The sequence below is a fragment of the Ruditapes philippinarum genome, unplaced genomic scaffold, assembly GCF_026571515.1.
Source record: "Ruditapes philippinarum isolate M1 unplaced genomic scaffold, ASM2657151v2 ctg5895_1_1_1_1, whole genome shotgun sequence".
NCBI classification, from domain to species: Eukaryota; Metazoa; Mollusca; class Bivalvia; order Venerida; family Veneridae; genus Ruditapes; species Ruditapes philippinarum.
In genome coordinates, this window is record NW_026860884.1 from 18,929 (window position 1) to 46,371 (window position 27,443).

A 27,443-nucleotide genomic window follows, 5' to 3' on the forward strand; every position below is an offset into this window, starting at 1 on the left:
CTTTTATGTAAACTTTACGGTTAAATTATTTTTTTATAATTAAAATTCTACGCATTAGATAAAAGACAAAGTTACTTAGATAGTTTTCAATGAATACTGAAATACTGCAAGTTTTGTATGTAATCATGTCTGTATCACCCACTGTCTATGTATTTATATTTTATGTTGTACATGTTTATGGGCCAGAGGCCTAAATACTTATCAATAAAGTCTTGAAAATCTTGACATTTTATACTAGTGTAAGTCTGTTAGTCATTTGTTTCTCACCACTGATACAAAAATCATGTGGGATTAGTTGTTGGTTACATGTTGAGAAATCATTATTTACTGGTTAGTTACCCAAGAAAGCCAGGTAGGTGGATCAACCCCTGAGATATGATCAAATGTGTTAAAATGGCATAAAAAAACAAAGTCTATGGGTACTTTCTATTACAGTTATTTGTTCACACTTGTAACTTAATCCTATGATATTGTTATTTAAAATAATTTTTATTACATCAGTCTGTGCAATCTGATAAGACTATATACTGTTTGAAGCTCCTTTTTGAATTTGAATATTGAATTCCCTGAAACATGTATTTGGACTGTACCAAATTCAAAACAGGACACATCCATTAAAACAACTCTGTAGTTAGGTTAAGGATCAACTTTCAACTCTCATCTAAGAACTTGAATGCCATATTATAAGATTATGTATATGATATTGGTCCATTTTCTAAAAATATTATAGAAAATAATCAATATTTTTCTTTAATATAAAAAAATAACTGTAAAAATAACAAGTAATTTTAATGATGTCCTAGTTTCCTTATCAGGTCATACAATAACAGTACAAAAGTAAATTTTCCATCAAGATAGAACATGAATAGTTGTAATCATTATTGTCTTATCATACTCCGGTACCAAGCAGTTTGTAGTTAGTTATAGGTTAAACAACTTGTAACAAAGTCAATTGACCGTTTTTAAGACGGACAAAAATAACAAGATAAAAAGAGGACAAACCTGTTAGATAAGATATTTAAATTAACATACTTTTGCTCGAACTTATTTTTGGTTAAGTATAATTATATATAAGAGGTGTGGTGGTGGCCTAATAGTTATGATGTCTGTCTGTCAACCCGGGAATTATGGGTTCAAGCCCTACTCCAGTCACAATCATGTTTCGACACCAGTAGGTCCAGTCCTGGTTAGTTCCAGGAGTGGCAAATAAGTTGCAAGATCTTGTTTTTCAGTCTAGCTAAAATGAATACATGTATGTTTAAACAAATTTTGTTTGTTTTGTTTTAAACAGGTCATTTCAAATGAGCTGTAGTGCTGTTGAAACAAAATTACATGATCAGGCTTTGGCATGGCAGACAGCCGTCAACTGTCAAAATGGTGGCGAGAAATGTCTGTACAGTGTAAGTTATCATAGCAACGTCTTTCAAAATAAAATACACATTGACTAGTATGAAAAGAACAAAAACAACAGGAACTGTTTTGAAGCAAGATGCCTCCAGATTCGAAGAGCTAATTTTTATGAAAATTTTGAAAATGTATTTATAAGTAAAATATTGTGAAATGAAGAAAGAAAGTAACAAACACATTGCAGATGGCAATAACAGTCCTAGTAAATCACCAAAGAGATGTCAAAATATGCCAAAAAAGCCCTTAATGCATTATAGCCACACATGCAGACAAAACAGGCTGATATATGTAGATACTGCATTGAATCATGTCAATTATTTATTATACCTTGAATCTTTTTTTCTTTTCTTAAAACCTTAGTACATTTCTCTCAAGTTTTATTTTCTTGAAATATTTTGGCTCATCTTGAAGCATGCAGCTTTAAAGATCAGCTGACCGCAATTTTCAACTATAATTCTATACACTATCATTGCTCCATATACTGTTGGCATATTCAGCACATTATGTTAAGCTTTGTCCTCATTTACATCCTGCTCCACAATATACTAAATATGTTGATAATGAAATCCACATCTTAACTTTATAGTGCAGAATAATTTAGTTCACTTATCCTGGTAATACTGAGCTACCTTTAATATGAAACCTTATAATTTAGTAACTGTAATGACAGTGATACGTATATGCTTCTACCTTTAATGTCAATGAAAATAATTATGTACATTTTAACAGCAAGCCACAAAAAAGCATTAGACAGTTTTTTTTAACTTTAGTTGTATATTTTTAGACCATGGTGTTATAAAACTTCAAGAAAACATGTATCATGGTGTTTTATCTTTGCCACAGATTTCATCAGAGACTGGCACAACCTTGAAGATTATTCATGAGACACCCGTCCACAATTACAAGGATACTGTGACCTTCACCTTCTCTCAAGGTAGCACAGCTGATTCCTGCAATGTTCATGTAAGTAAGATTATAAATTTGTCTCCTCATGAAGTGTTGTATGTACTTACTCTAATCTTTGAATGTTGAAAAATCCTTCAATTTTTTTAGGGATTTCATGATCAGAATTCTATCACTGAGCAGTCAGTTCTGACTTGAAAATGCTTTCTTCATGCTTAATTGGTCTGGCATTGATACATGTAGCATTAACAGTTAGGATAATAAATATGGTGTCTCCACAAAATTTTTAGATAATGCCAGAATATCACTATCATATCATTAACCTTTATGATATGTTCAAGTAACCCCCAGGTAGTATTTAATTACAGAACCTCTTGATAAAAATATCAAGACAGCAATTTTCGTGAGTGGCTTTTAATTGATATATCGTTGTTCTTGAGGCATTATCCTTTTTTTGATTGTAAGATTTTTACTTAATTTTAACACTTTTATGGTCATATCTCAGTACTCATTCCACCTTACCAGCTTTTAGAATTATCATTTTCTCCCAAAGTGACGAGACTTCTACTCCTTATAAAATGTTGATACCTGTCTTTGGTTTAACTTTTGTTTATTTAAATTTTCAGGGTTATTCCACCTCACAGACATGGTATGCAGTATTGGATTACAGTACTAACTATTGCAACATGAGAAATCTTCTTGAAGGTATGGTCTTTAATGCATGGTTAACTGCAGTCTTTGATTAAAATCAGTTTCCTAATTAACGCTGAAATAACTATAGTACATCTGAACTTGAGTCAAATTTGTCCTTTACATTTTGGACAGGAATTGAGATTTTAGATTTCATGCTATGTCTGTTCCAGCACTTCTGGGTCAATACAGTGGTCTTTTGGCACAAAATTAGCTAGGGATATTTCCTTCTGGCACTGCTGGGGCATTTAGTGCAAAATTTACCATCTTACTTGCAGTAATTTAGAGTTAAAGCTAAAAATATATTTAAGTAATTCAAGGGAAACTAAAATCTTGATGCATGTCTTGAGCAATATGTAGAATGACTTACTTCTTTTTATTTCATACAATTTATGTATTATGTATATATCCTAATATCATCCTACATAAATCAGTTATTCATAAGGTGGATAAATTGTATACATAATGCTGTAGTACTTAGTAATAACAGTCTTATAAATTTAATTTTATTGTTTCAGGTTCAAATCTTCACACCAGTACTGGGTTCACTGAGACAACAGATGATAGTATCTGCACACAATACTCCAAGAGAAATTGTGACAAATACTAAACTTCTTATATTTATTACTAGTTAATAAACATAATTAAACTATATAAATACAAATTTGAGTTTCCTTTTGTTAAAAAACCCTTACTATACTGACTATCTTGATTTGACAATCTTTCAATTAGAACAAAACAATACCATTCAATGTTTTAAAAGAAGAAAGAAATACATTTTTCCTTCTTTAGAAAGGTTAACACAAGTTATACAGCAATTAAATAATGGTATTAGAGCATGTAAGAGGCTTATCACCTCAAGAAAGTAGAGCGGAAAATGAAATTATTTGTTATGAAGGTAGCAACTTGTAAACAAAGTAAGTATTTTAGCTTCCATACAAAATCACTATAAGTGTACTGATAGCCAAAAAGCAACAGGAGCAAATGATGGTTGACAAAATTGGTTAATAAGATACCCAAAATAAAAAACTTTTCAGAAATAAAAAAAGCTTTTCTAAGGCATAATGGGCCTTTAAAGGAAAAGATGGCAAATAACCTTGGCATGCTCCTATTATGTAAAGCAGCTTTGCTCCTCTTTAAAGGGAAACTGGGGCAAATTAATAACAAAAAATTAAAATGATTTTATGTACTCAAATCACTCTAAAATGACATTTTTTAAAGTACAAGCATGAATTTCTGTATAAATTCTATATATTTTGGGTTTGAAGATAAATGTTGAATGAAATTTAGACCCCCACAGAATCATCGAGTGGTTTTAAAACAAATCATGTTACTTTAGCAAAACCTGGAAGTTACATTACAGATATTATGGATATGTAACAAGTGTAAGTTATTCATTTGACATGTACTTTATCGTTTACAGAATTCACTGTGACAACTATTGTGAAATCTTAATGCTCTAACCTGACCAAAGTTGGTCAAGTTAGGAAACCACTATTCTAATCTGTATAATGCGAACAATTTTGTTCCTGTGACAGTCTAGTGTTTTAATTTTGAGGACATTTACAGAATAATGAATGAAAAATTCGAAACTAAGAAATGAAAATGTTGCCCGTGTCTCCCTTTAAAACTAAATGGTAAAAGTTGGTAGCTTTCACAGCTCTGTTAAAAACACAAAACAAAATTGAATGATTTTTTTTTTGCTTTTTATTTTTCACATTTACACATTATTGCACAAATTTAAATACATGTATATGTACTAAAAACAGTTGTATTTATTCAATTATACATTCAATGGAAATGCTTTTTGGTCTTTCACTTCTCAACAATATTCAACATTGTATAACATAAATTACCACATGATGAATGTAATTGGTACCTTTAACATATATGATAGTATATAATAAGTGTATCATGATTATTTTCTAACTTTTGCTCTAATTTTTGCTTTTGGATTTGAAATAACATCATAAATATGTTAAAATGGTGACACAATGGCGAGTGGTGGTATAAATTAATGCATTATATCAGTTATCTAAATCTGAGAATCAAGAAATATCTGGAATTCAATAAATGTAAAATTTCTTTTTTTATGTTTTTTTTCTTCAATTTTACTGATATCACATTATGACATAAATTCCCTTTTTCTCCAAAGGAAAGTTTTTAAATATTGTAATACTAATTCAATGGTCAAACTTAAATATAATTTAAATAAAATCTTATTCTACAATGAAAAATGTATTAACAATTCTGTGCCAGATTCAAATACACCACCATACTATACCCTTCTTGAAGCAAGTAAACCAATGCCATACCATTAGCATTTCTTTAGGGCATTATAGCCCTCTGAATGTAAGCAGGAAATGACTGGCCTATGCCACAGAATACTGCCACGCCTTTGAGTCAAGCCAATCTGTGCAATCAGACTCTATACCGTCAACTGCTTAATCTCAGCATTTTGATATTTCAAACCTTTAAACAAAGCTTTTTTAGGTTGCACAAATCAAGCAGGGTAAAGGTCAAGGAGGTGCATTGTAAGAACAGAATATCTGTGAGAATTGCTATTGCTGTTTAAAACGTAATGGCACAATAAAATAACCACATTAAATACAACAATTACTGAGACCTCTGTATCACGATATTGGAATGCTTGTTTAGAATGGATCTGCCGGGAATTTGATAGATGGACTTAGATCACTAAAATATCCATGATGTAAACCCTCCTCTGCTGACAGTCTTCCATTCGGGTTACACACTAACAATCTCTGAATAAAACAAATATATATATGTATGTTACAATAAATAAAAGTAAAAATAATAAAGATAAAATAATAGGTATGTTTCGCAATTTGTTCTGATTTCGTTTTTCTGTAAAACAACATCATTTTGGAGCAATATTTTTACCAATAAGAACAGGTTGTTATACATAAAAATTCTGAGTCTAAATCACAATCAGTACAAATTTATTCTACAAGTTACCGCAAACCTTTCCACGTAATATTTTTCAATGACAGAGGAGAAATAGAATTAACCCTTACCACTTTTAATTATTCTTTAATGGACTTGTCTGTCTTTCTATCTTGACAATGCCATTCATCATTTTTAGAGAAAATTCAAAATAAAAACTGACTGAATAGAGAACAGTGTAGACCATGATTAGATAGCACAAATTTGCAGGCTCATGTTGGTCTGCACTGGTTGCATGAGTATATTCAGTTGGCTAAGTGTTGAATACATTGTCTTCAAACAAGTCATCTCACAAAAACCTGTGGTTAAGACTTGAATTCTGTACTGATTACTTATCAAGTTGGAAACTATAAATTGTTATCCTTTCATTGTCACTTTGTGGCTTTCTCATCTAATAATATAGCTCATTGCTTTCTAAAATAGCTGAATGTGAGGCTTCAATTTTAAAACATTTTTACAAAGACTGGCACATGTAAAACAAATATAGATACCTGTAGCAAATCCCTGCCCTTGATGTTTAGTCTTGGTACCACTTGTTGCCATGTTGTACTTACATGATACATCGGATATTGCTGTAATTAACATGAATCAATAATAAAAATAGGAATTAAACAAAGTATCACTCACAAGGATAATCAAGAGAAAAATACTACATTATTTATGGCATCAAATGAAATCGGTGCACATACTGCATAATAAATTCCTCATTGTCGGTGTGTTTTTAAGCTGTTTTTTTAAAACATTTTTGGTCACATCCCAGCAGTCAGTCCACCTTTCTGGCATTCCTGGATAACTAAATAGTTATTACTAATTTCTTCAAAAATGACCAGTTACTAATTCCATGTGAATCTGCCTGACAGACAAATCAACACAGGACTCCGTGTCCGTGATCTGACAATGAAACATTCAGTTACACTGAAATCTGAGTAAATGTAATGTATAAAGGTAATGTACGTACTCAAGGACCAGTAATATAGAAGAACAAACAGAAACAAAATCAATATGATTATGCTTCATTTATTTTTTTTTACCGTAATTGTCATTTTGACCACAGAAAATCCACTCTTGTCATTTTAGTCATATATAATAAATTGGCTTCTTTTTCTATTCTGATATTGGAATCTCTAACATGTCATATAAGCCATTTCTAGTTCAAAGCAAAACATTCTATTTATAATTATAATATAATTTTTAGGAGGGCTCTAGATTAAAATTAAGTAAGAAATGATTTTGTTTCGTTTCTGATTTTACGTCACATGAAACAATAAAGGTCACACAAAAGAATCCAAATTCTACAAAAGGGATCAGAAGCCACAGCACAGTGAGGTCAAGTGAGAATCTTGCCACAAATTTCTGACATTTAAAACATTGTACATAGATCACCAATGTGAGATTTACTAAATCTAAAACTAGAAATAACAAAACCTTTTTCTATAACCCAGTTTTTGATACTTAAAATTGCCATGGTAAGATATACTGATTCAGACAAAAAAAATAAGATAATCTTACTTTATAATCTGGAAGGTGGGTAATGTTGGGCCAACTGTCTTCTGTAGGTGTTCCCAGTAACCTGGTTGTGGTTAAAGTGTGAATAATCTATTGTTTGTCTGGTTTTTATGCTGACTTTAACAAAGTTTTGGTACTTTTATGGACAATTTACCACATATTACCAATTTCTATGGCTACCAACTTCTAATGCCATATGATTTCTCATTCAGCGGTGAGAGACAAACGATCATGAGAATCAATGTCCAAGATGAATTATCATGCAGAAATTTTGCCTTGTTCGAGGACTGAGAAAGTGACACTCTGATTACAAATCTATTTTTTACTCTACATATTTAGCTATGCGATAGTAAGACTATTCTCTCCCTTACCAGTTCCTCCCTGACGGTTCTCTCCCATTTTTGGGGGGAACTGTCTGCCTATTTGCAAATAAGCAGACAGTTCCTCCCCATTTTTATTATGATTAATACATTATTATTGAAGTATTTAAATGTTTAATAAATGGGTAAGTTTATTATAAATTGATATAAATTAGAGAAATAAATGTTTTATTAAAGTATTTAGATGTTTAATACATGGGTAAGTTTATGATCAATGATAAAGATTAGAAAAAAATATTTTTAGCACATTAGTTTATTATTCTGATTTTTTAATAGATCTAATTTATGTTTAGTCATTGAAAATAATTAATGAATTATTTACTTGAAAATGTGTTAATTAAATTTACAAAAAAAAATCAGATAAACATAAAACATAAAGTGCATTTAATTAAAAACACATTCTTTTTAAAAATCTTCATTAAGAAATATTATTAGATTAAGTCAAAACTAAAACGATAACTTATAAAAATTGGGGGAGAACTGTCTGCATATTTCAAATTTGGGAGAGAACCGTCGAGGGAGAAAACCGATTGGGGGATAACCGTCAGGGAGAGGAACTGGTAAGGGAGAGAATAGTCTGTCATTCAGCTATGAAAGCAAATCTTTCATTTCACATGAAAAATTCTTGATACTATACTCAAATATATGTAAAATTCTATAATTAGTGAATGTGCAACAACATTTATGTTTTTAGACACAATTAACTAATATGTGATAAACGATGTAACATCAGTATAAAGCATGGTAAGACAACAAGGTCATACAGGCCAGCCTGGCCCTCTATTGCTGGCAAAGGCTAAGTACTTACAATATAGCCAGGTTAAGGGGTAATAAATATTTCATAGATTCAAGGATACTTAAATATTCTTTTTAGCTGGTCCTCTACATCATTTCCTGGAAACAGTGGTCTTCCAGCATTTGCCATTTCTACAACAATAACATAACTGTTTAAATTATTTCAAAATTCCAAAATTATTTCTACAACTACAAAACTATCAGTAATTTTATAAAATATTCCAAGATTATTTCAAATCATGTTTTTCTTTTCTTTTTTTATTTTTGTTGTTGCTTTTTTTGATAATCTTGTACTTTTCAAGATTTGTTGTCTTATTGAAATCTCTTGATGTAAATAAAAGCATCTCTATAATAAACACAAGTGTTATAACTAAAGTGTCAAGTTAAGGACTGGTGTTCAAGGTTAGAACACCTTAGAGCAGTAACGTAAGAAGTGCTTCTAAATTTAACTGCAGTTATTCAGTTCTTGCACTAAGGTGACGTTATTATTATTAACATAAGGCAATAAAATTCATATTTCAGATAAAAAAAAATATGATGCAAAATAAAATTTGTTTTGATCTGAAACAAAATGAGATTGCTTTTGTCTATTTTTGATACAAAATGAGATAAAATTTGTTATTCAACAATTTGCTGGGAATTTATAAATTATATTAAATTCATCATTATGTAAGTAAGTAATACATCAATATATAAATATTACATCAATAAAATACGAGCCTTGACTTTCACAAGGTTATATAGATCTGTTATATCCCTATTTTTCTATACCAACTTTAACATCAACATTTCAGGAAAGCTTCCTATTTCATTTAACAGTATCTTTACCGTTCTTCCTTCTATTAGTAATTCCACATACCAAAAGTATATGAATGCATTAAAAAGTACTGAAAATCATATTTTTGTATTTTCTGGTTTTTTTTTCTTTTCTTTTTTCCCCCCACTGGACAGTTCTGAAATCTTCCATTTAGTATTTCTGTTATTTCAGTAAAATAAAACCTGAATGGCTAAAATCCTTACATTCATTAAATGTGTCACCATAGGTAAATTTTCAACCTGGAGTCTCCCAGGACACACCCACAATTGTGTAGCTTACTGCTCTAGAAAAACTGTTGTATATAATTACAGTTAAGATTGTACACCTCCAGATGAGCCAAAATAGTTCAAGAAAATCAATACATGTATTAGGAAAATGTACTAAAATTTTGAGAAAGGTAAAACATTCAGAATCTAAGTTATATTTTTCATGTTTTATTCGGTATAAGACTGATTTTGCAGTATTTTATCACCATTTTTCTACTGCGTTACTAACGCAGTAAGGGCTGTTTTTGCATATTTTGACCACATTTTAGTAATATTTGTGGATTGTAAGTGCTGTATGCAATATATAAATTACTTTATTTGTAAACCTCACAATATTTTACTTTTAAATACATTTCCAAAATTTTCATGGAAATAAACATGAATCTGGAGGGCGTGCTGCTTTAAGATTGATAACTTTTTACGAACCAGCAAATATACATCCAGCTGACCACATATCAATTGATGTAGAATACATCTTAGCTCCAAATAATACATCAGGAGGTCTGTACCATAAAGTTACCACCTGAAAAAAAAACAACATCCCCATCACATATGCTAACTTATCTTCATAAATAAACTTGTTTTGTTTTAATTAATCTAATTCTTGTGTTTCTAAGTTTTTACATGTGTATTAGCAGTTTCTTGTAAACAAATGGTTAAAAATACAACCAGCAATGTTACAGTCATATGGTAATTATGAAATCTACTGACCTAGTGTTAAATGTTAAAGTTTAAATCAGGAGAAAGAGCATTTATTAATAATCTTGTTTAAAGTAAATATATGGAGACCTGTATTAGTAGAACCATTCTTTTACATTCTAGAAACTATGTTTATTAATATGGGTATCATATCTATCTGTTTAAATGGGTTTGGTCAGTTTTTACACAAAAAAGAAAAACAACAGAAAATTCAATAACCGGTAAGAGGTCAGTAATAGACAATGAGCCTTAGAGGCAAAATAGTTTTCAATTAATGCTAAATATTACCTACATTTCTTACAACATTATTATGACAGTTTGTTTGTATTTTAGATGTATTTAGTGAAGCAATGTATTTTTTTCAATCTGATTGGGTATGATACGACCAAGCAGAAAAGAGTTACTCCATATTCACATATGTATTGTTATCATTTTGAGTATGACAAAAATACGAAAAAAAAAATCAAAATGTCATACCTTGTCTTAAAGTTGAAAATTTAAAGATCTTATTAATAGGGTTGTTTAAATGTTTATCCCGGTTATTAGGCCACTGTTTAAACAGTTAGCATTTTTTTAACCATGACTTCCCTACTAATTAACATCCATACAGTGAACAATCTATTGCCTCTCTGCAGATTTAAAATCACTTAGAACAAAAGTAAATGATTTCAAGTCAGTGATCATTATTCCTCTGGCAAGAAAATATCAAAGAACAACCAACTCTAAACATGATACAAAAAGATATAAGCCATTTTCGTTTCATATAAGGCAAGCTGGCACTTTCTTTAAAATTTATTTCCCTCTAACTTGTGTAATGGATTTGCTCAATTTAGTATTTGGTACAGTCCATTCAATGGTTGAATATAGGGGATTTCAATATCAAAACACAAACATTAAGCTAACACTGGTATAGATCCTGTTCAGCTTGGATAAGCAGAATGGCAAAGTCTTATCACTTTTAGTTCTGGCATTTATCATCTTTTATTTCTCTCTCCTTTTTTTTCATACTCTTTCTTTTCTTCATCTCATACTTAAAATGGACTTTATAGTGCTATAATCATTTCTAAGGATTCATTTTGTTCTTTCAAGAAAATTTATAAGAAGATCTTAAGATACAAATATATTTGTCATTATTTGATTACATTGATTTGAAATTATACTTTATGTATTTAATTACTATGACTTGAATGTTTGTATATCATGATTGAATATTCAATTAACAAAAAATATATAAAAAAAGTCTTTATACGGGGAAGTCAAAGACCAGGCCCGCAAAGCGGGTCCGGGCTTTGGCTTGCCCAGCTATAGACTACACGTGTATATTTAAAAGAAAATCAAATAAAAAACAATTAAAAAATATAAAGAATTCTATATAATACCTATCAATGAAATTTTCAGTGTCAGTTCTAGTCGGGCGCCGCCATTTACAATGTAACTCAATGATAATAGGCGGGGTATTCCGATAACGGAACAAATCTCAACTTTTCGGATAAATAATAATCGTCGAGTGTTCCGAGTGAAAACGGAAGTGGTGCATGTAATACCGAATGACACCTTTAAAACGGAAAGAATGAAAGGAATTTTTTAACGACTTCCCCGTTCATAGGCTTTGCCTTATTTCATATTAATGATCTAAAATTGAAAAATAAATCCTACCTCTGCTGAATAGAATCTCACCGGAATACCGAACGCCCTCGCTAAACCAAAATCTGCTAGTTTTAATTCCCCACTCTGTAAAACATAAAATTTGTATATGTATTACAATTACATTTATTTGTTTTGGTTTATCGTGAATTGTAAGTGACAAAAAGACAGTAATAGTCATAATTATGGTGACTTTAAAAGTATAAACATCAAAGAATGAAATATATATATATATAATCTGATTTTTGGTAAGTTTCAATATCATACATTTTAAGTAAACAAAACCATCTTGGTGCTTTATGTGTATTAAGCCAGAAACCTGGATAGAACCACCAATCTTTCTTATGATAGCAGAAACGTGTCCATGTATGAAAAAAATCAAGCTTCCTTGCTAAAATTTGAGCCCACAGGGCTGACAGACAAGGCGCCAACCACTTGGTCAGCTTCCAAAACATTCCATCTTATACATCCAACACATATTGTTTATTATTTAATTATGCACAATATTCAATATGTAAAATATGTTGTTGTTGAAGAATTTTATGAATACCAAATGTGACAGTTGCTTGTTTAATAATTAATAATTGAGTACCTTTGAGGGTGTTACAAAAAGATCTTATCAATTTGTTGGTTCATTTATTATGTTAAAAAAAATGGTGTTCTAATTTCAACTACAAATACACAAAAAATATAAATAAGCAAAGTAATATTCAAAGCATTAATGAAACTTTGTTGTTTATATTTGATATTTACCTTGTTTACCATGAGACATTAGTTGTATATGTTAGATATTTACCTTGTTTACTATGAGACGTTTGTTGTATATGTTAGATATATATCTTGTTTACCATGAGACGTTTGTCGTATATATTAGATATTTACCTTGTTTACCATGTGACGTTTGTTGTATATGTTGATATCTACCTTGTTTACCTTGAGACTTTTGTTGTATATGTTAGATATCTACCTTGTTTACCATGAGACGTTTGTTGTATATATTAGATATTTACCTTGTTTACCATGTGACGTTTGTTGTATATGTTAGATATTTACCTTGTTTACCATGTGACGTTTGTTGTATATGTTAGATATTTACCTTGTTTACCATGAGACGTTTGTTGTATATATTAGATATTTACCTTGTTTACCATGTGACGTTTGTTGTATATGTTAGATATTTACCTTGTTTACCTTGAGACGTTTGTTGTATATGTTAGATATCTACCTTGTTTACCATGAGACGTTTGTTGTATATGTTAGATATTTACCTTGTTTACCATGTGACGTTTGTTGTATATGTTAGATATTTACCTTGTTTACCATGTGACATTTGTTGTATATGTTAAATATTTACCTTGTTTACCATGTGACGTTTGTTGTATATGTTGATATCTACCTTGTTTACCATGTGACGTTTGTTGTATATGTTAGATATTTACCTTGTTTACCATGTGACGTTTGTTGTATATGATAGATATTTACCTTGTTTACCATGTGACGTTTGTTGTATATGTTAGATATATACCTTGTTTACCATGTGACGTTTGTTGTATATGTTAAATATTTAACTTGTTTACCATGAGACATTAGTTGTATATGTTAGATATATATCTTGTTTACCAGTGAGACGTTTTTGTATATGTTAGATATTTACCTTGTTTACCATGAGACATTTGTTGTATATGTTAGATATCTACCTTGTTTACAAAGAGATGTTTGTTGTATATGTTAGATACTTACCTTGTTTACCATGAGACATTTGTTGTATATTTAAGATATATATCTTAGTTACCTTGAGACATTGTATATGTTAGATATTTACCTTGTTTACCTTGAGACATTTACCTTGCTTACCTAGAGACACTTGTTGTATATTTTAGATATATATCTTGAGACATTTGTTGTATATGTAATATGTTTACCTTGTTTACCACGAGACGTTTGTTGTATATGTTAGATATATACCTTGTTTACCATGTGACATTTGTTGTATATGTTTGATATATAACTTGTAATACCATGACAAGTTTGTTGTATATGTTTGATATATAACTTGTTTACCATGAGACGTTTGTTGTATATGTTAGATATATATCCACCTTGTTTACCAAGAGACGTTTGTTGTATATGATAGATATTTACCTTGTTTACCATGAGACGTTTGTTGTATATGTTAGGTATTTACCTTGTTCACCACGAGACGTTTGTTGTATATGTTAGATATCTACCTTGTTTACCATGAGACGTTTGTTGTATATGATAGATATCTACCTTGTTTACCATGAGACGTTTGTTGTATATGTTAGATATTTACCTTGTTTACCATGAGACGTTTGTTGTATATGTTAGATATCTACCTTGTTTACCATGAGACGTTTGTTGTATATGTTAGATATTTACCTTGTTTACCATGAGACGTTTGTTGTATATGTTAGATATTTACCTTGTTTACCATGAGACACATGTTGTATATGTTAGATATTTACCTTGTTTACCATGAGACATTTGTTGTATATGTTAGATAATTACCTTGTTTACCATGAAACACATGTTGTATATGTTAGATATTTACCTTGTTTACCATGAGACGTTTGTTGTATATGTTAGATATATACCTTGTTTACCATGAGACACATGTTGTATATGTTAGATATCTACCTTGTTTACCATGAGATGTTTGTTGTATATGTTAGATATCTACCTTGTTTACCATGAGACACATGTTGTATATGTTAGATATCTACCTTGTTTACCATGAGACATTTGTTGTATATGTTAGATATTTACCTTGTTTACCATGAGACGTTTGTTGTATATGTTAGATATCTACCTTGTTTACCATGAGACATTTGTTGTATATGTTAGATATTTACCTTGTTTACCATGTGACGTTTGTTGTGTAAGTTATATATTTACCTTGTTTACCATGAGACGTTTGTTGTATATGTTAGGTATTTACCTTGTTCACCATGAGACGTTTGTTGTATATGTTAAATATCTACCTTGTTTACCATGAGACGTTTGTTGTATATGTTGGATATTACCTTGTTCACCATGAGATGTTTGTTGTATATGTTAGATATTTACCTTGTTTACCATGAGACGTTTGTTGTATAAATTAGATATTTACCTTGTTTACCATGAGACATTTGTTGTATATGTTAAATATTTAACTTGTTTACCATGAGACATTTGTTGTATATGTTAGATATTTACCTTGTTTACCTTGAGACGTTTGTTGTTTAAGTTAGATATTTACCTTGTTTATGAGAAGATTTTGTGGTTTAAGATCTCTATGTAGTACATTGTTACTGTGACAGAAAGCTAAACCTCTCAACAACTGGTACATGAATGACTGGAAAACACAAAATAAAAACAATAACCTTATATGTTTTTGTTAATACATAATGTACATTTTTTTAAAAGGTTGGTTGGAAAAAAAAGTTATTGTAAGTGAGATTATTCACATTCAAGCCTGTTTCCTGGTGTGAAAAGAGGAAACAAGAATTAAACCCATGTAGGACTCAAACCCATGATATTTTGGTTGAAAGACATACACCATTATTTCTTGCAGGTGCTTAGTTGAATACTATCACACATAGAGAATGATAAAATATTGATTTGATTAGATTTTTGTTTGTTTGTTTGATTGTGCTTTACGTCAAACTGACACAGTATAGGTCATTTGGCGACATTCCAGCTTTACTGATGGAGGAAGACCTCAGGTGCCCTTCTGTGCATTATTTCAGGCACGAACAGGCACCTGAGTAGAACCACCGTAAGCTAGCTAGATAGCTTCCTCACATGAAAGAATCCAAAGTCCCTGTCGGGATTAGAACCCACAGCAGTGTCAGTGATAGGCAAGTGGTTTGATTAGATTTTAATACATGGAAAGGGTCAATTAAACTTTATATAAAACATTTCTTTATCAGGATGGAAACACTGTGCTATCAACAGTATAGGGTTAAAACAGACTGTATAGAAGGCTTATCACTTTTCCGTTACAACAAGGTGCAAGTTCACCACATGTTTACCTTGACTGTATCAAGGTGTAAGTTCAGCACATATTTACCTTGACGGTATCAAGGTGTAAGTTCACCACATGTTTACCTTGACAGTATCCTGGTCAATCTCTCCATTACAGCTGTCAAAATATTTCTTCAGATCTTGATCACAGTATTCAAATACCAACGTAAGTTTCTTGTCACTGTGTAGAACATCGTGTAATCTTAAATTATGAGCAAATATACATAGAATTACTGTACAAGGTTAAGTAGCGAAGCTGACATATTGATGAACTTTGCGACTTGACGAAAATCGCTTAAATTTACTGACTTTTAGCGTAAATATCAACAACCTGCAATTAAATTCTACCCTTACAAGATTTGTTAATTTTTCCTAAGGCAAAATGTCTGGAATTTAAATTTTCTAACTTTTCGACACACGAAAATATTTACAGTGTACATAATGTGTAAAAATGGGTGGGTATAAAATCAATCATGCATACAACTCACAAGGTATGACAAACCATATAAGTAATAAATAAAGGATACTTGTTACTTTCATGGTATGATCAAAATATATTTCAACTAGAGAATACTGGATGTTAGAGTTTCTTAAGTGACGAAGCCAAGAGCAAAAATTTAGACCATTGTGATGATGTGTCAAATATAAATTAGATTTTAAAAGTTTATAAAATATGTGAAATGAATTTCTTTTTATTTTCAGTGATTATTACTGCAAATGTCATAAACACACCTTTGTGACAGCATAAGATCATGGCATCACGCAGCTTCATGTTAAAAATCATAATTACATTAAAGTTCTTGAATTTGTCATATTATCATATAAAGTCTGCAAATGTTTTACCTTTAATAATCTTACCTGACAATGTTTCTATGTTTAAGTTCCTTTAACAAACAAATCTCTCGTAATGCCGAGCTTGGCACTCCCTGAAATGCAAAAAAAATTTGTCTCAAGAAAATAATTTCATTACATTTTCAAAAATATCAGGGGCGTATATAGGTTTAAATTTCTCTTTTACAATGTCATTTAACACAGAATCATATCAGCAATATTTCAACAAGTATACAACAATCATGTATGATTATTATCATTACCTCATCATCATCATCAAGACGAACTCTCTTTAATGCTACAATCTCTTGAGATTCTCTATTCTTTGCTTTAAACACTGTTCCATATGTCCCTAAAAATACAAAATAATCACAATGCTAGTTAGTTCATATTTGTTTTTCATTACCACTAAAGTTTGTACCTTACCAGTGCTGGTTCAAATCCAGTCTGGGAGACTGGATTCTTGTGGTTAGGAAATGTTTACAGCCAGCTTTCAAGGTTAGTGGTTCTTTAAATGTGCCTAGTCATCCAGTCTTAAATAATGCAGGAAGTGGCAACTGTGGTCTCCCTCTATGAGAAGAGTTGAAAAGAACCCCATATGACCTTTACAGTGATGACGTGATCCGGAATTTAAACCCAACATAACAAACAAAACTATAAAGTTTATGTCACACTAACATTGTTATGATCATTATGACAATTTTCAAGTCTTCACACCAGTAAAGGGTTACACAATTTAAACAACAACTTAACCAATATGAGCTAGAAGCAAAAACAATAATATTCATTCAAATTCTTCTTCAAAATTTCCTTTTTTCTGCTCTATCAGGTATTTAAATTTTTCTTTCAACAATTAAAAAGACAATTTTACATAGGCATAAAAGGGCATTATGAGATTGATAAAATTTATGTGAAGGCCGAATTCTAAGGGGTTCTTAGGGCAGTGGCCTACATTTCTGGCCTACTTGTAGCCATGCTGTAAAGAAAACTGACAAGTTTTTTGTATATCAGTCATGACACAATCGACTTACTCCAGAATATATGTTATTCAGAATTAGGCAAATGCTGGTTTTTCCAAACTAATCCCCAAATATGAACAAACATTTACTGTTAAAGCTTCACTGAGCACTATTGTTCAGAATAGATTAGTCAATCAGGAGATAAGCATGGATTAGGAAAAAACCCACATTTGCAAAGATATGTTGCTATGAATAGGATATCGACCGAGTACGAGGTCTTTCTGTAAACAGACAGATCTTGATGTACGACCAGGTCTTTCCTAAACAGACAGATCGATGTACGAGGCCGATATCCAACTTACACACCGTTAAAACAATATTGGCTTGAGCAATAGCTGATCCGAAGCATTTGATGAAATGCACAAATATTATTTTTAACACAACGCATATACAGGTAAGCTTTTATCAACGTTCTCCTTACATACACTATATACTTTGCTTTCCCCTTCAAAATAAAAAGTAAAAAAAGCTAACTGTGCAATTTGTCATTCATAAAGTGAATAGATCTGTAATAAAAGGTATGCTAAAGAATGAATAATTATGTTGATAGTATTTCGTATAAGAAAATGCAGATTCTAGGACATTTGCCCCCGGACAATTGCCTCCCGGACGTATGCCCCCTTTTTGCCGTTGTGACTTGTCACTTGTCATCTCGTGTACAGATGTATGCCAATGGAAACAATTAGTTTTATTTACTTATGGTTTCACAAATTTGCTCGAGAGTTTTTGTGTATTTCAGCACAATGAAATTCCGACAATAGGTGATGAATTATGGAAGCAAACAATTCAACAATAAAATATTTTTTAAAACAGGGAGGGGGCGGGGGGCAAATGTCCACCCCTTCCAAAGATATGAGGGGCAAAGACTGTCATTGCATAAAAGGGGCAAACTTCCAAGGGGGCAACTGTCCGAAGGGCAATGTGTGGATACCCAGCAGACCACGAAAGACTTACATATATATATTGTTGGCAAGTGTGAGATACATGAATCGAAACTATATGTTATATAGCAGAATACAAAGTGTTCTAGAATAAAATATTATGATCGTTCATCATAAAATATTTTAAACTAAATCACTTATAACTTCATTTATATTTTAAAATCGTAATGAGAATGCTGTGATTTTTGCTATATAGTTTCATAGATATAAACTTAAAGCGTCCATTTTGTTATATTATGAACTTAATGACAGAATTACTATTACTTAAAAAAATGACGCGATTAAATAAATGTTAAATGTGTCCTAATTTTGATATGCTTATAAAATTTCTATCCCTTATTTTTATTGACAGATTTAATATAGGGATGCTGGAATAATTGCTAAGTTAAAAGGGGTTTAATTTCTGTTGCATTTCATGTTTTCTTTGTCTGCGCATAGGCAGGTCTATTTTTTCACGTGTATTTCATGACCAGGTCTTTCTGACTAGAACAGACCTGCGCACATGCAAAAGATAGACCTCATAACGGACTTTCTTTTGTTTAAACATGTCTACCCGAAAAATATAGACCTATCACAAACAATAGAGGAGGTGTGTAAAATTGGAAAATATTTGAATTGCTCCTATAGCTAACACCCTATGTAAACGCAATAATACACTATATATCACTATATAATTTATGGTACACCAATCATTCATTGAAAGAATTAAAATCTACCATAACTATAACATGACTGTATTAAACTATAATTATATTAATTGTGATGCTAAATATGCCTTCAAGACAGATTGCAAACCTATTGTTGAGAATAGCACAAATGATTTCTTTTTTCTGTCAAATGTGAAACAAAACAATATTTATTTCATGCTTTCCAGTGTTTTATTGTAATATATCAGATGATTATATTCCGATAAACCACTAGTGAAATTTATAAAATATAATTTTCACTGTAGCCGGACTATATCTGAATGCGGATGAAAAGAAAATCATAACTAAATGGAATAACAGGCAGAAATAAATGCCGTCATACGTAAATTTTGTTTCTTTAGGAAAAGAAAGTCGATGTCATCATACATCATGTTAAAAAATGTAACAAAATTAGAGAAATTTTACAGAACTACATTTCAAAATTGATGATGTGACGTCATGATGTGATGACGTCACAAAGGAGAATGCGCGACGTTACGCGGCAAAATCAGTAATAAGATACTTGAAATCATTTAAAAAGCATGAAATAAAAAGAAAATTTATTTGTTTTACATATAAGATTGAAATATATTTCATTCGTGAACACCAGCTATTATATTTTCACTCGTGGCGTTGACTCGTGGCTACGCCACTCGTGAAAATATTGCATCTGGTGTTCACTCAGTGAAATTATATTTTAATCTTACATGCAAAACAAACAAATATCCTCTATATATTCAAGTAATTGCCAGTGTTTTTTCTGAGATAATTTCCTTAGCCTCTGGATTTTGGGAAGAATTGCTAACTGTGAAGTAAAAAAGCTGGTGTACATTTAGATTTTAGAGAAAATTGCATGATTTTAATGAGAATTTCATTTGGGAAGAGGCCTTTTAATTTTTATAGTCCTCTGTTATATTTGATGAAAAATCACTGATAGCATATAAGCAACACATTGTTTGCATACACACGGGCATAAAATTATCAGAAGAGAAAATCAAACTTGACCTTTGTTTTGACATATAAACATTATCACCATCACTGAAAGCCTCCAAATTAAAGTCATTCTACGGAAACCAATAATTTTGTGATAAATATGCTTTAAAAGGAGCATAACTCTGTCAATAATTAGTTGATAGAAGTTATGCCAAGTATAAACACAATAATTGAATTCCTTGCAGGAATGAATGCACGGACTAACAATGCCCTAACACTAAACATCACATCGTTCTATAGATATGTAATAACAAATTTGGTCATTCTTTTCCATTGTACCTCATTTAAAGCTAAAATTTGTTCGCAATGATTAAATGAAAGTAATGAATTTCACAAGCATTTATAATAGAAAATATTCATTCACATTGTGTGAAAATATCAAAATTTATCCACATTTAAAGTTTACTAAGATATTAAAATTCAATGAAAATAAAATTCTATTCTCTATTTAAACTGAAAGTATCCAAGTTAGAAAAAATCAAATTAGTGTAATGGTTAACTGCAGATATCAAAAATCAATTCAAAATTAGTTAAATAGCTATTCAAAATATTTCAAATCATTCAAATTTAGCTGATGGAAAAAAATAAAATTACATTCACAGTAAGTTAACTGAAAATCCATTATTTTCTTAAAAATACAAGATTAACTTAATAGTATAATTCATTCACATTTACCTTTAGTGAAATAAATATTCCCTAAATTCAAAGATCCTTCTTATTAACTTAACTGTACCATTTATTTATTGAGCAAATAGATTGAATAGTCATTGCTGCTTGAATAGTTATTAAGTAACTCTAAATCTTGCCCCGGGCACATCTTTACACATGTATACACTTTTTCATTGTCAAATAGAGTGAAAGAAATTCAAAAAATGATAGCTATGGACATGTATTTCTTTTCATAGAATTGGTTTAACTGTTTGTTATTGTATGGTTATTTATAGTAAGAACTAACACCTTGTTTCAGTTCTAAAATAAAAATGAAGGCAAAGGATCCTGTTTGGAATCATTATGATTTGATAGAAGGGGATGATTCTATACAGAAAGCTAAATGTAAAGATTGTGGGAGTATCGTAAGTGCTAAGAGTGCGCGGCTGCGGATACATAGAGCTAAATGTTGCGGGCAGACCCCTCAGTCTGATGGTACGTTTGACAGTGTTGGTTCACCTCATCATGAACCACCTCCATTACCCCTACCAATGATGAACAGAACTTATTATGACATGATGAGTCCAGCTGCTAGTTTTCCGGTAAGTTTAGTTTGTTAACATGACTTTTCTGTACGAAATCTGCTGTGGTCATAGTATCATCTACATTATACTGCTTCAAAATCGTAATCAATTAAATTATCAGGCGCGTTGTCTGGGAATAGATGTTTAAAACAAATATGTTAAGTGCAAATTTATAGACAGAAGGTAAAAGGAAATTATTTTTACAATAGCTTTAGCTCTTAAATTTGGTTTGCAAATCATGGTCATGCAACTACATAATTAGGTTAAGAAGAAGAAGCTTGTTTTGGTTGAGTCTATTATGTTTTGTTCAGGGGGTGAGTTGTCATACACAAACACAATCCCCACTTTCATGGTTGGAAAATAGTCAACACTATCATCTTTTCTTCGTTGTTTTGGAATTAGTAGGCTTAGACGATTTTGTCTTCCTCTTCCTTCCCTTAGCTTTTTTCTCCTAATCTAACTAATCATGTTTTCATGGATGTCTTTTAAAACCTTTTGTTCACTTTCCTTGTGTTTTGCTCGCAATTTGACACCTCCCTTTCGTGCACTTGCCATCAATTGTTCTTTTTGTTTGCTGTCCATTTTTTCAATCCATTCCATTACATATTTCCTGTTTCTTTTAAATAATTGTACCAACGTGTGGTGTGGTAAGAAGCATTGGGGCGTCTCCTCTGGCTTAAATCGAGGTCAACAAAATGGTGTTCACAGCCAAGGTTTGTTAGTGGAGCAAAGTTGGTGGGCTTTGGGTCTGCTGATGGTTGGTAAAATTTACCACCATGTAAAAAGTCTACAAGCTGCTTTCTAATACACTTAAGCAATTTTGGCTCTAGCAATGATTGGTACAAATGGATCAAGTCACGTGATTCATCATTAATGTCAAATAAGGCTTCAACAAGACAGACATTGTGGGGCACTTGTGCTATTTCTAAGGGATCGGATGTACACCAGTGATGAGCACTTACCGGTATAAACAATGTTTCTGGTGAACTTACACATTTGGTAAACTAGAAATGTGTCATCATGCCACGGATGCCCCGCATGCAGCCAAAATTTCAGATGTTATAATATTTAGTTCCAAATTTGTTTGCACAAATTATTGTTTTCATTTTAAGTTCAAAGCCCTTGAAACTTTTCAATGTTAACACAAACCATTTTCATAAAATGTTCAAGGCACTGAAATTATTCAGTCTTTACCTTTTGAAAATAGCATATTTCATATTTGTAGCCAAAATAATGGCTACATACATTTCCACAAAAGTATGAGTGCTGAAACTGAAAGTTCAAAATTTTTCCAATATTCAAGAAAGATAAGTTTGTCCAAAATCATTGAACCACGACCAAATTCAAACTTAAACTGCTTATTCCTAAGATGTATCTATATTATTTTCAAAGTGAAAGGGACATAACTCTGCCAAAAAATCATCGAACCATGACCAAATTCCAACTTGACCTGTTTTTTCTCATGACATATCCATATGTCAAATTTGAGTTGAATATGTAACACTGTTGGGTAGATAATGAACAGAAACTGTGAATTTCATATTATTTTCAATGTTAAAAGGGACATAACTCAGCCAAAAATCTTCGAACCATGACCAAATTCAAACTTGACCTGTTTTTTCTCATGACATATCCATAAGTCAAATTTGAGTTGAATGTGTTGTACCGTTGGGGAGATAATGAACGGAAACTGAAAATTTCATATTATTTTCAATGTAAAAGGGGCATAACTCTGCCAAAAATCGTCGAACCATGACCAAATTCGAACTTGACCTGTATTTTCTCATGACATATCCATATGTCAAATTTGAGTTGAATGTGTTGTACCGTTGGGGAGATAATGAACGGAAACTGAAAATTTCATATTATTTTCAAAGTAAAAGGGGCATAACTCTGCCAAAAATCATTGAACCATGACCAAATTCGAACTTCTCCTGTATTTTCTCATGACATATCCATATGTCAAATTTGAGTTGAATGTTTTGTACCGTTGGGGAGATAATGAACGGAAACTGGAAATTTCATATTATTTTCAAAGTAAAAGGGGCATAACTCTGCCAAAATTCATCGAACCATGACCAAATTCGAACTTGACCTGTATTTTCTCATGACTGTCCATATGTCAAATTTGAGTTGAATATGTAAACCGTTACTTAGATAATGAACGGAAACTGATGATGACGGAATGACAGAATGAAGGAATGACAGAATGACGGAAGGATGGAATGACGGAAGGACGGAACTGGGTAACACTATATGCCCCGGCCATTACATGGCGGGGGCATAAAAATTCTTCAATTTCACCCACATGTTTATCCAATCCAAGGTATGTCAGCTTACCACTTGTAACGAGGTTCCAGTATGGTCCAGTAACTTTGACATAAAACAGTCCTAAAGACTGCAAGAGTGCACAAATCTCTGCAGACTCTAAATCACTTTTAACTGCTGTCAGCTTGAGGTTTGGCTTAGCCACTGTGTTCAATACCTTGAGAAAGTCATCTCTATGCAGATAAACCTCCGCAGCCGTCTGAAATAGTGCATTAAATCTATTGTCTCGGTTATTACCAATAATGGACTTAACCACTTTCTGTGCACAATAAGCCTCCCAACGATCACGAAGTCCAATATGGTCACCTGCTGGACCAAATGTATCTGATGTTGTTCTTACAATTCGTCCCACAACAGTTTCTTTCTTACTCCATGTATTAAATACAGAAAGTGTGTCACGACCTATCAGATTTATCAGCCGTGGTATTTTTGGCAAATATCCAATTGATCTGAGGTGTGTAAAAGGCAGCTATTTCATTGGTTGCCACATGATTCGAAAGGCTCTTTTTATACCACATTTTACAGACAAAATTGCAAAAATTTTAATATAAAATATGAACAATTTGCAGCCAAAAAAAGCATAGAAAATGTATTGTTACTGATAGAGTTCATGTTCGCTGTTAAAGAATATCAATTTTGTTTAAGGCATTTTCATTTGTTGATATTTGATGCACCTGCTGCTGTATATTGAGGCAAATTGATTAATCATAGCCAAGACTTGAGTGCATGTAACATAGCTTAAGGTCTTTAGCGTTCCCGTTTAAATACCATGACATGATGTGAACGCTGAAGACAGACCCGTAGGGAAAGTCAGTCCACCAATAATCGTGCCAGAAATCTGACACACTCGTATTCATTTATCAAACATGCCATGAAGTAAAATGAAGCATACCTTGATAAAACTATGTATAATCTGTTGATAAGCTAAGGATGGACATATAAAAATCTTATCATGAACATAAGCTACCTAATAGTTTCCAACAGGTAAAAAAATCAGCACTTGGCCACCATATAGCCAAAATGTTTCAAATTAGTGACTTGTTTTGATTTGCTTGACTGTTTTTTTGTATTCTAGGCTGCGCGATTGCGCCATCTGCACATTTTTTATGCAAATAGTGCATTTTAATGAAGTCAACACGCGCCAAGTCGCGCATCTGAAGATCTTTTCAACTCAATTCAGTTTATCTTCATCGTATCTTGAACCCTTCAGCCATGTTTGTTTTCACTCGTGGTTATGACTAAAATACGTACTAAATCGTGTGTAGCAGCCAACTGGGTCATCTGGCATGTGTTTTGTAGTATTCATTAATATTTTATTTTTTCTACTTCCGTTTTTGAGCGGACGATAGCTATAAAAAATGCCTTAACATAAATAAATGAATTCTTTTGGGTACGTCATATTGTAAGGTAAATGTTTGTCCCGAACATTTTTTCCAATTTTGAAATTCTAGATACAACACTGCAGTCAATGAGAAAGTCAAAAAAAATTTTCAGCCACAAGGACTGGGATCCTTAGATTTATTTCAGGCCCTTATGGATTTTTTCCCGGCCCAGACTCTGATTAGTGAGAGGTATTTTATTGTAGGGTTGGGGGAGGGATATTGCCATAACTATAAACAAAATTATTTAGCAAATATGAATTATCAGACTTAACTGTGAGATACTATGAACAAATTATACAGAAACATAATAAATAAAACATTAGCATAATTCACAAGAAAACGATTCATCTTTCAAAGGTTTAATTTTGAAGATTGGAGAAAAAATATGGTTTGGTAAGGAAATTATCCAAGACAAGATGGTGGCTTACATTACTTAGCAAAAACTGGTTGTATCTTGCTGTGATTTTTGTTATCTGGGTCTGTGAATATAAGCAAAAATGAATAAAAAAAGATTGATCTTGGAAGTCTTGCATATTTTAGAAGGCCAAAAATATTTCAAACTGGCTGAAATTTTATTCGGACATGAGGACTGACTGTATCGAAATTTATTTCGGCCTTCCTGATTTTTAGTTGGCGAGGTCCGAGGACCGACAGACTTTCGCACAGACTGCATTGTATATGAAAATGAGGGTTGCACTGTATTCTATTAAATCTATCTAGTTACATACAATGACATAAAACAATATCATCAGGGTGTCCGTTTGACCCTTGAATTGACTCTTTGACCCTTCAAATTTCCAAAAGGCCTGATTTGACCCTCAGGATTTTAACTGGAGGTTAAATCTTGTTAAAATCATGGGGATTTGGCCTTGTAGTCGGTTAAACTTAGTCAAATGATCCTCATGATTTCATGGCTAGTGAACACCCTGATCATTAAACTGTTTTGGATATGATTTAAACAAAAAGGGTCACAAAGAAGAAAATTCACAATGCTGATTAAAAAATAATATAAACGAATGTGGGTCGAGTCATCTAAGGTGCGAATTGAAATGAGGCCAATTGTCAAACTCATATCATCTTATGTAAGCTAGGTTTACAACATAAGACAACCTTTCAATGATATAGTCATTTCAAAATTATGATCTTAATTTACAAAATTTTATACCTTCCCCAATTTTCTCAAGTTTTTCATATTTTTGCATTTCTCAAAATTATTTGTGCATCTCTGTTTGTCAAACGCTTGTTACACTTTCTCTAAAGTCTGTCCGTACACGTTACAAAATTGTAAAATACGCGCAAACAATATCATACATACATGTAAATGAGCGTTATTTGTGCTTATATAAAGGCTAAGTAATTCGTTCCAGGATAAGATACTTACTAGTTATAGAATAAGCAGTTCAATAACAAATGTGCCTTTAGTAATTTCTGATACAGTATTTAACATTCTTTCATTCAAAGACATAATTATGACACTAGTCTCTATGTTGACGAAAAATTCCCAAAACAGCTGATTTTTTAAAGAAAAATATATTCATATTCGGTACTCCTGTTCATATTCGCGAATTGAGTTCATATTCGGTATTTAGAGAAACAGATTTATAACATTTATATACATAATTACATTACAGTATATCATTTGAGACTATTAAAAGATTTTTACCATACAACATGAAATAAATGACAGCAATTATTTTTTTTACAGTTTACATGTATACATTTGGAACTTTAATATTTTACATCATGTAAATATAACATGAAAGACATATGCAAATAGAAAAAATCAATAAACATGCAGCTACAATGTCTATAATTGCTGACAAATACAAATAAATGTATGTATAACTTTCATCATAAACAGTAAATTATCAAGGTAGTGCGTGTACATGTCAATTAAAGAACAAAGGAAGTGTGAAAGGAATTTGTATTTA

The 27,443-nt window shown here is 31.5% G+C and overlaps 3 protein-coding genes across 4 annotated transcripts in view; 2 read left to right on the forward strand and 1 right to left on the reverse strand.

The window, feature by feature from the left end:
* Nucleotides 1–1,251: 1,251 nt before the first annotated feature.
* Nucleotides 1,252–3,664, forward strand: LOC132713737 (uncharacterized). Its single transcript, XM_060696418.1, has 4 exons — nucleotides 1,252–1,400; nucleotides 2,251–2,370; nucleotides 2,937–3,015; nucleotides 3,519–3,664. The coding sequence occupies exons 1-4, from the start codon at nucleotides 1,302–1,304 to the stop codon at nucleotides 3,608–3,610; spliced, it is 390 nt and encodes a 129-aa protein (XP_060552401.1). The 5' UTR covers nucleotides 1,252–1,301; the 3' UTR covers nucleotides 3,611–3,664.
* A 1,030-nt stretch (nucleotides 3,665–4,694) lies between these two features.
* LOC132713736 (cyclin-dependent kinase 5-like) lies at nucleotides 4,695–26,790 on the reverse strand. Its single transcript, XM_060696417.1, has 11 exons — nucleotides 26,678–26,790; nucleotides 17,195–17,283; nucleotides 16,959–17,026; nucleotides 16,185–16,302; nucleotides 15,334–15,429; nucleotides 12,087–12,161; nucleotides 10,158–10,254; nucleotides 8,711–8,780; nucleotides 7,477–7,537; nucleotides 6,459–6,539; nucleotides 4,695–5,765 (listed from the first exon to the last, which is right to left on the reverse strand). Exons 1-11 carry the CDS (start codon nucleotides 26,712–26,714, stop codon nucleotides 5,655–5,657), a joined length of 903 nt encoding a protein of 300 aa, XP_060552400.1. The 5' UTR covers nucleotides 26,715–26,790; the 3' UTR covers nucleotides 4,695–5,654.
* The window catches only part of LOC132713735 (SWI/SNF-related matrix-associated actin-dependent regulator of chromatin subfamily D member 1-like), a gene marked incomplete at its 3' end in the record, with an annotated part of 62,444 nt that continues 56,490 nt past the window's right edge, over nucleotides 21,490–27,443 (forward strand). The window contains 1 exon segment of one of the 2 annotated variants that reach the window (XM_060696412.1): nucleotides 21,490–21,820. In XM_060696412.1, the coding sequence (XP_060552395.1) occupies nucleotides 21,551–21,820 (270 nt within the window). 2 annotated transcript variants of the gene reach the window in all.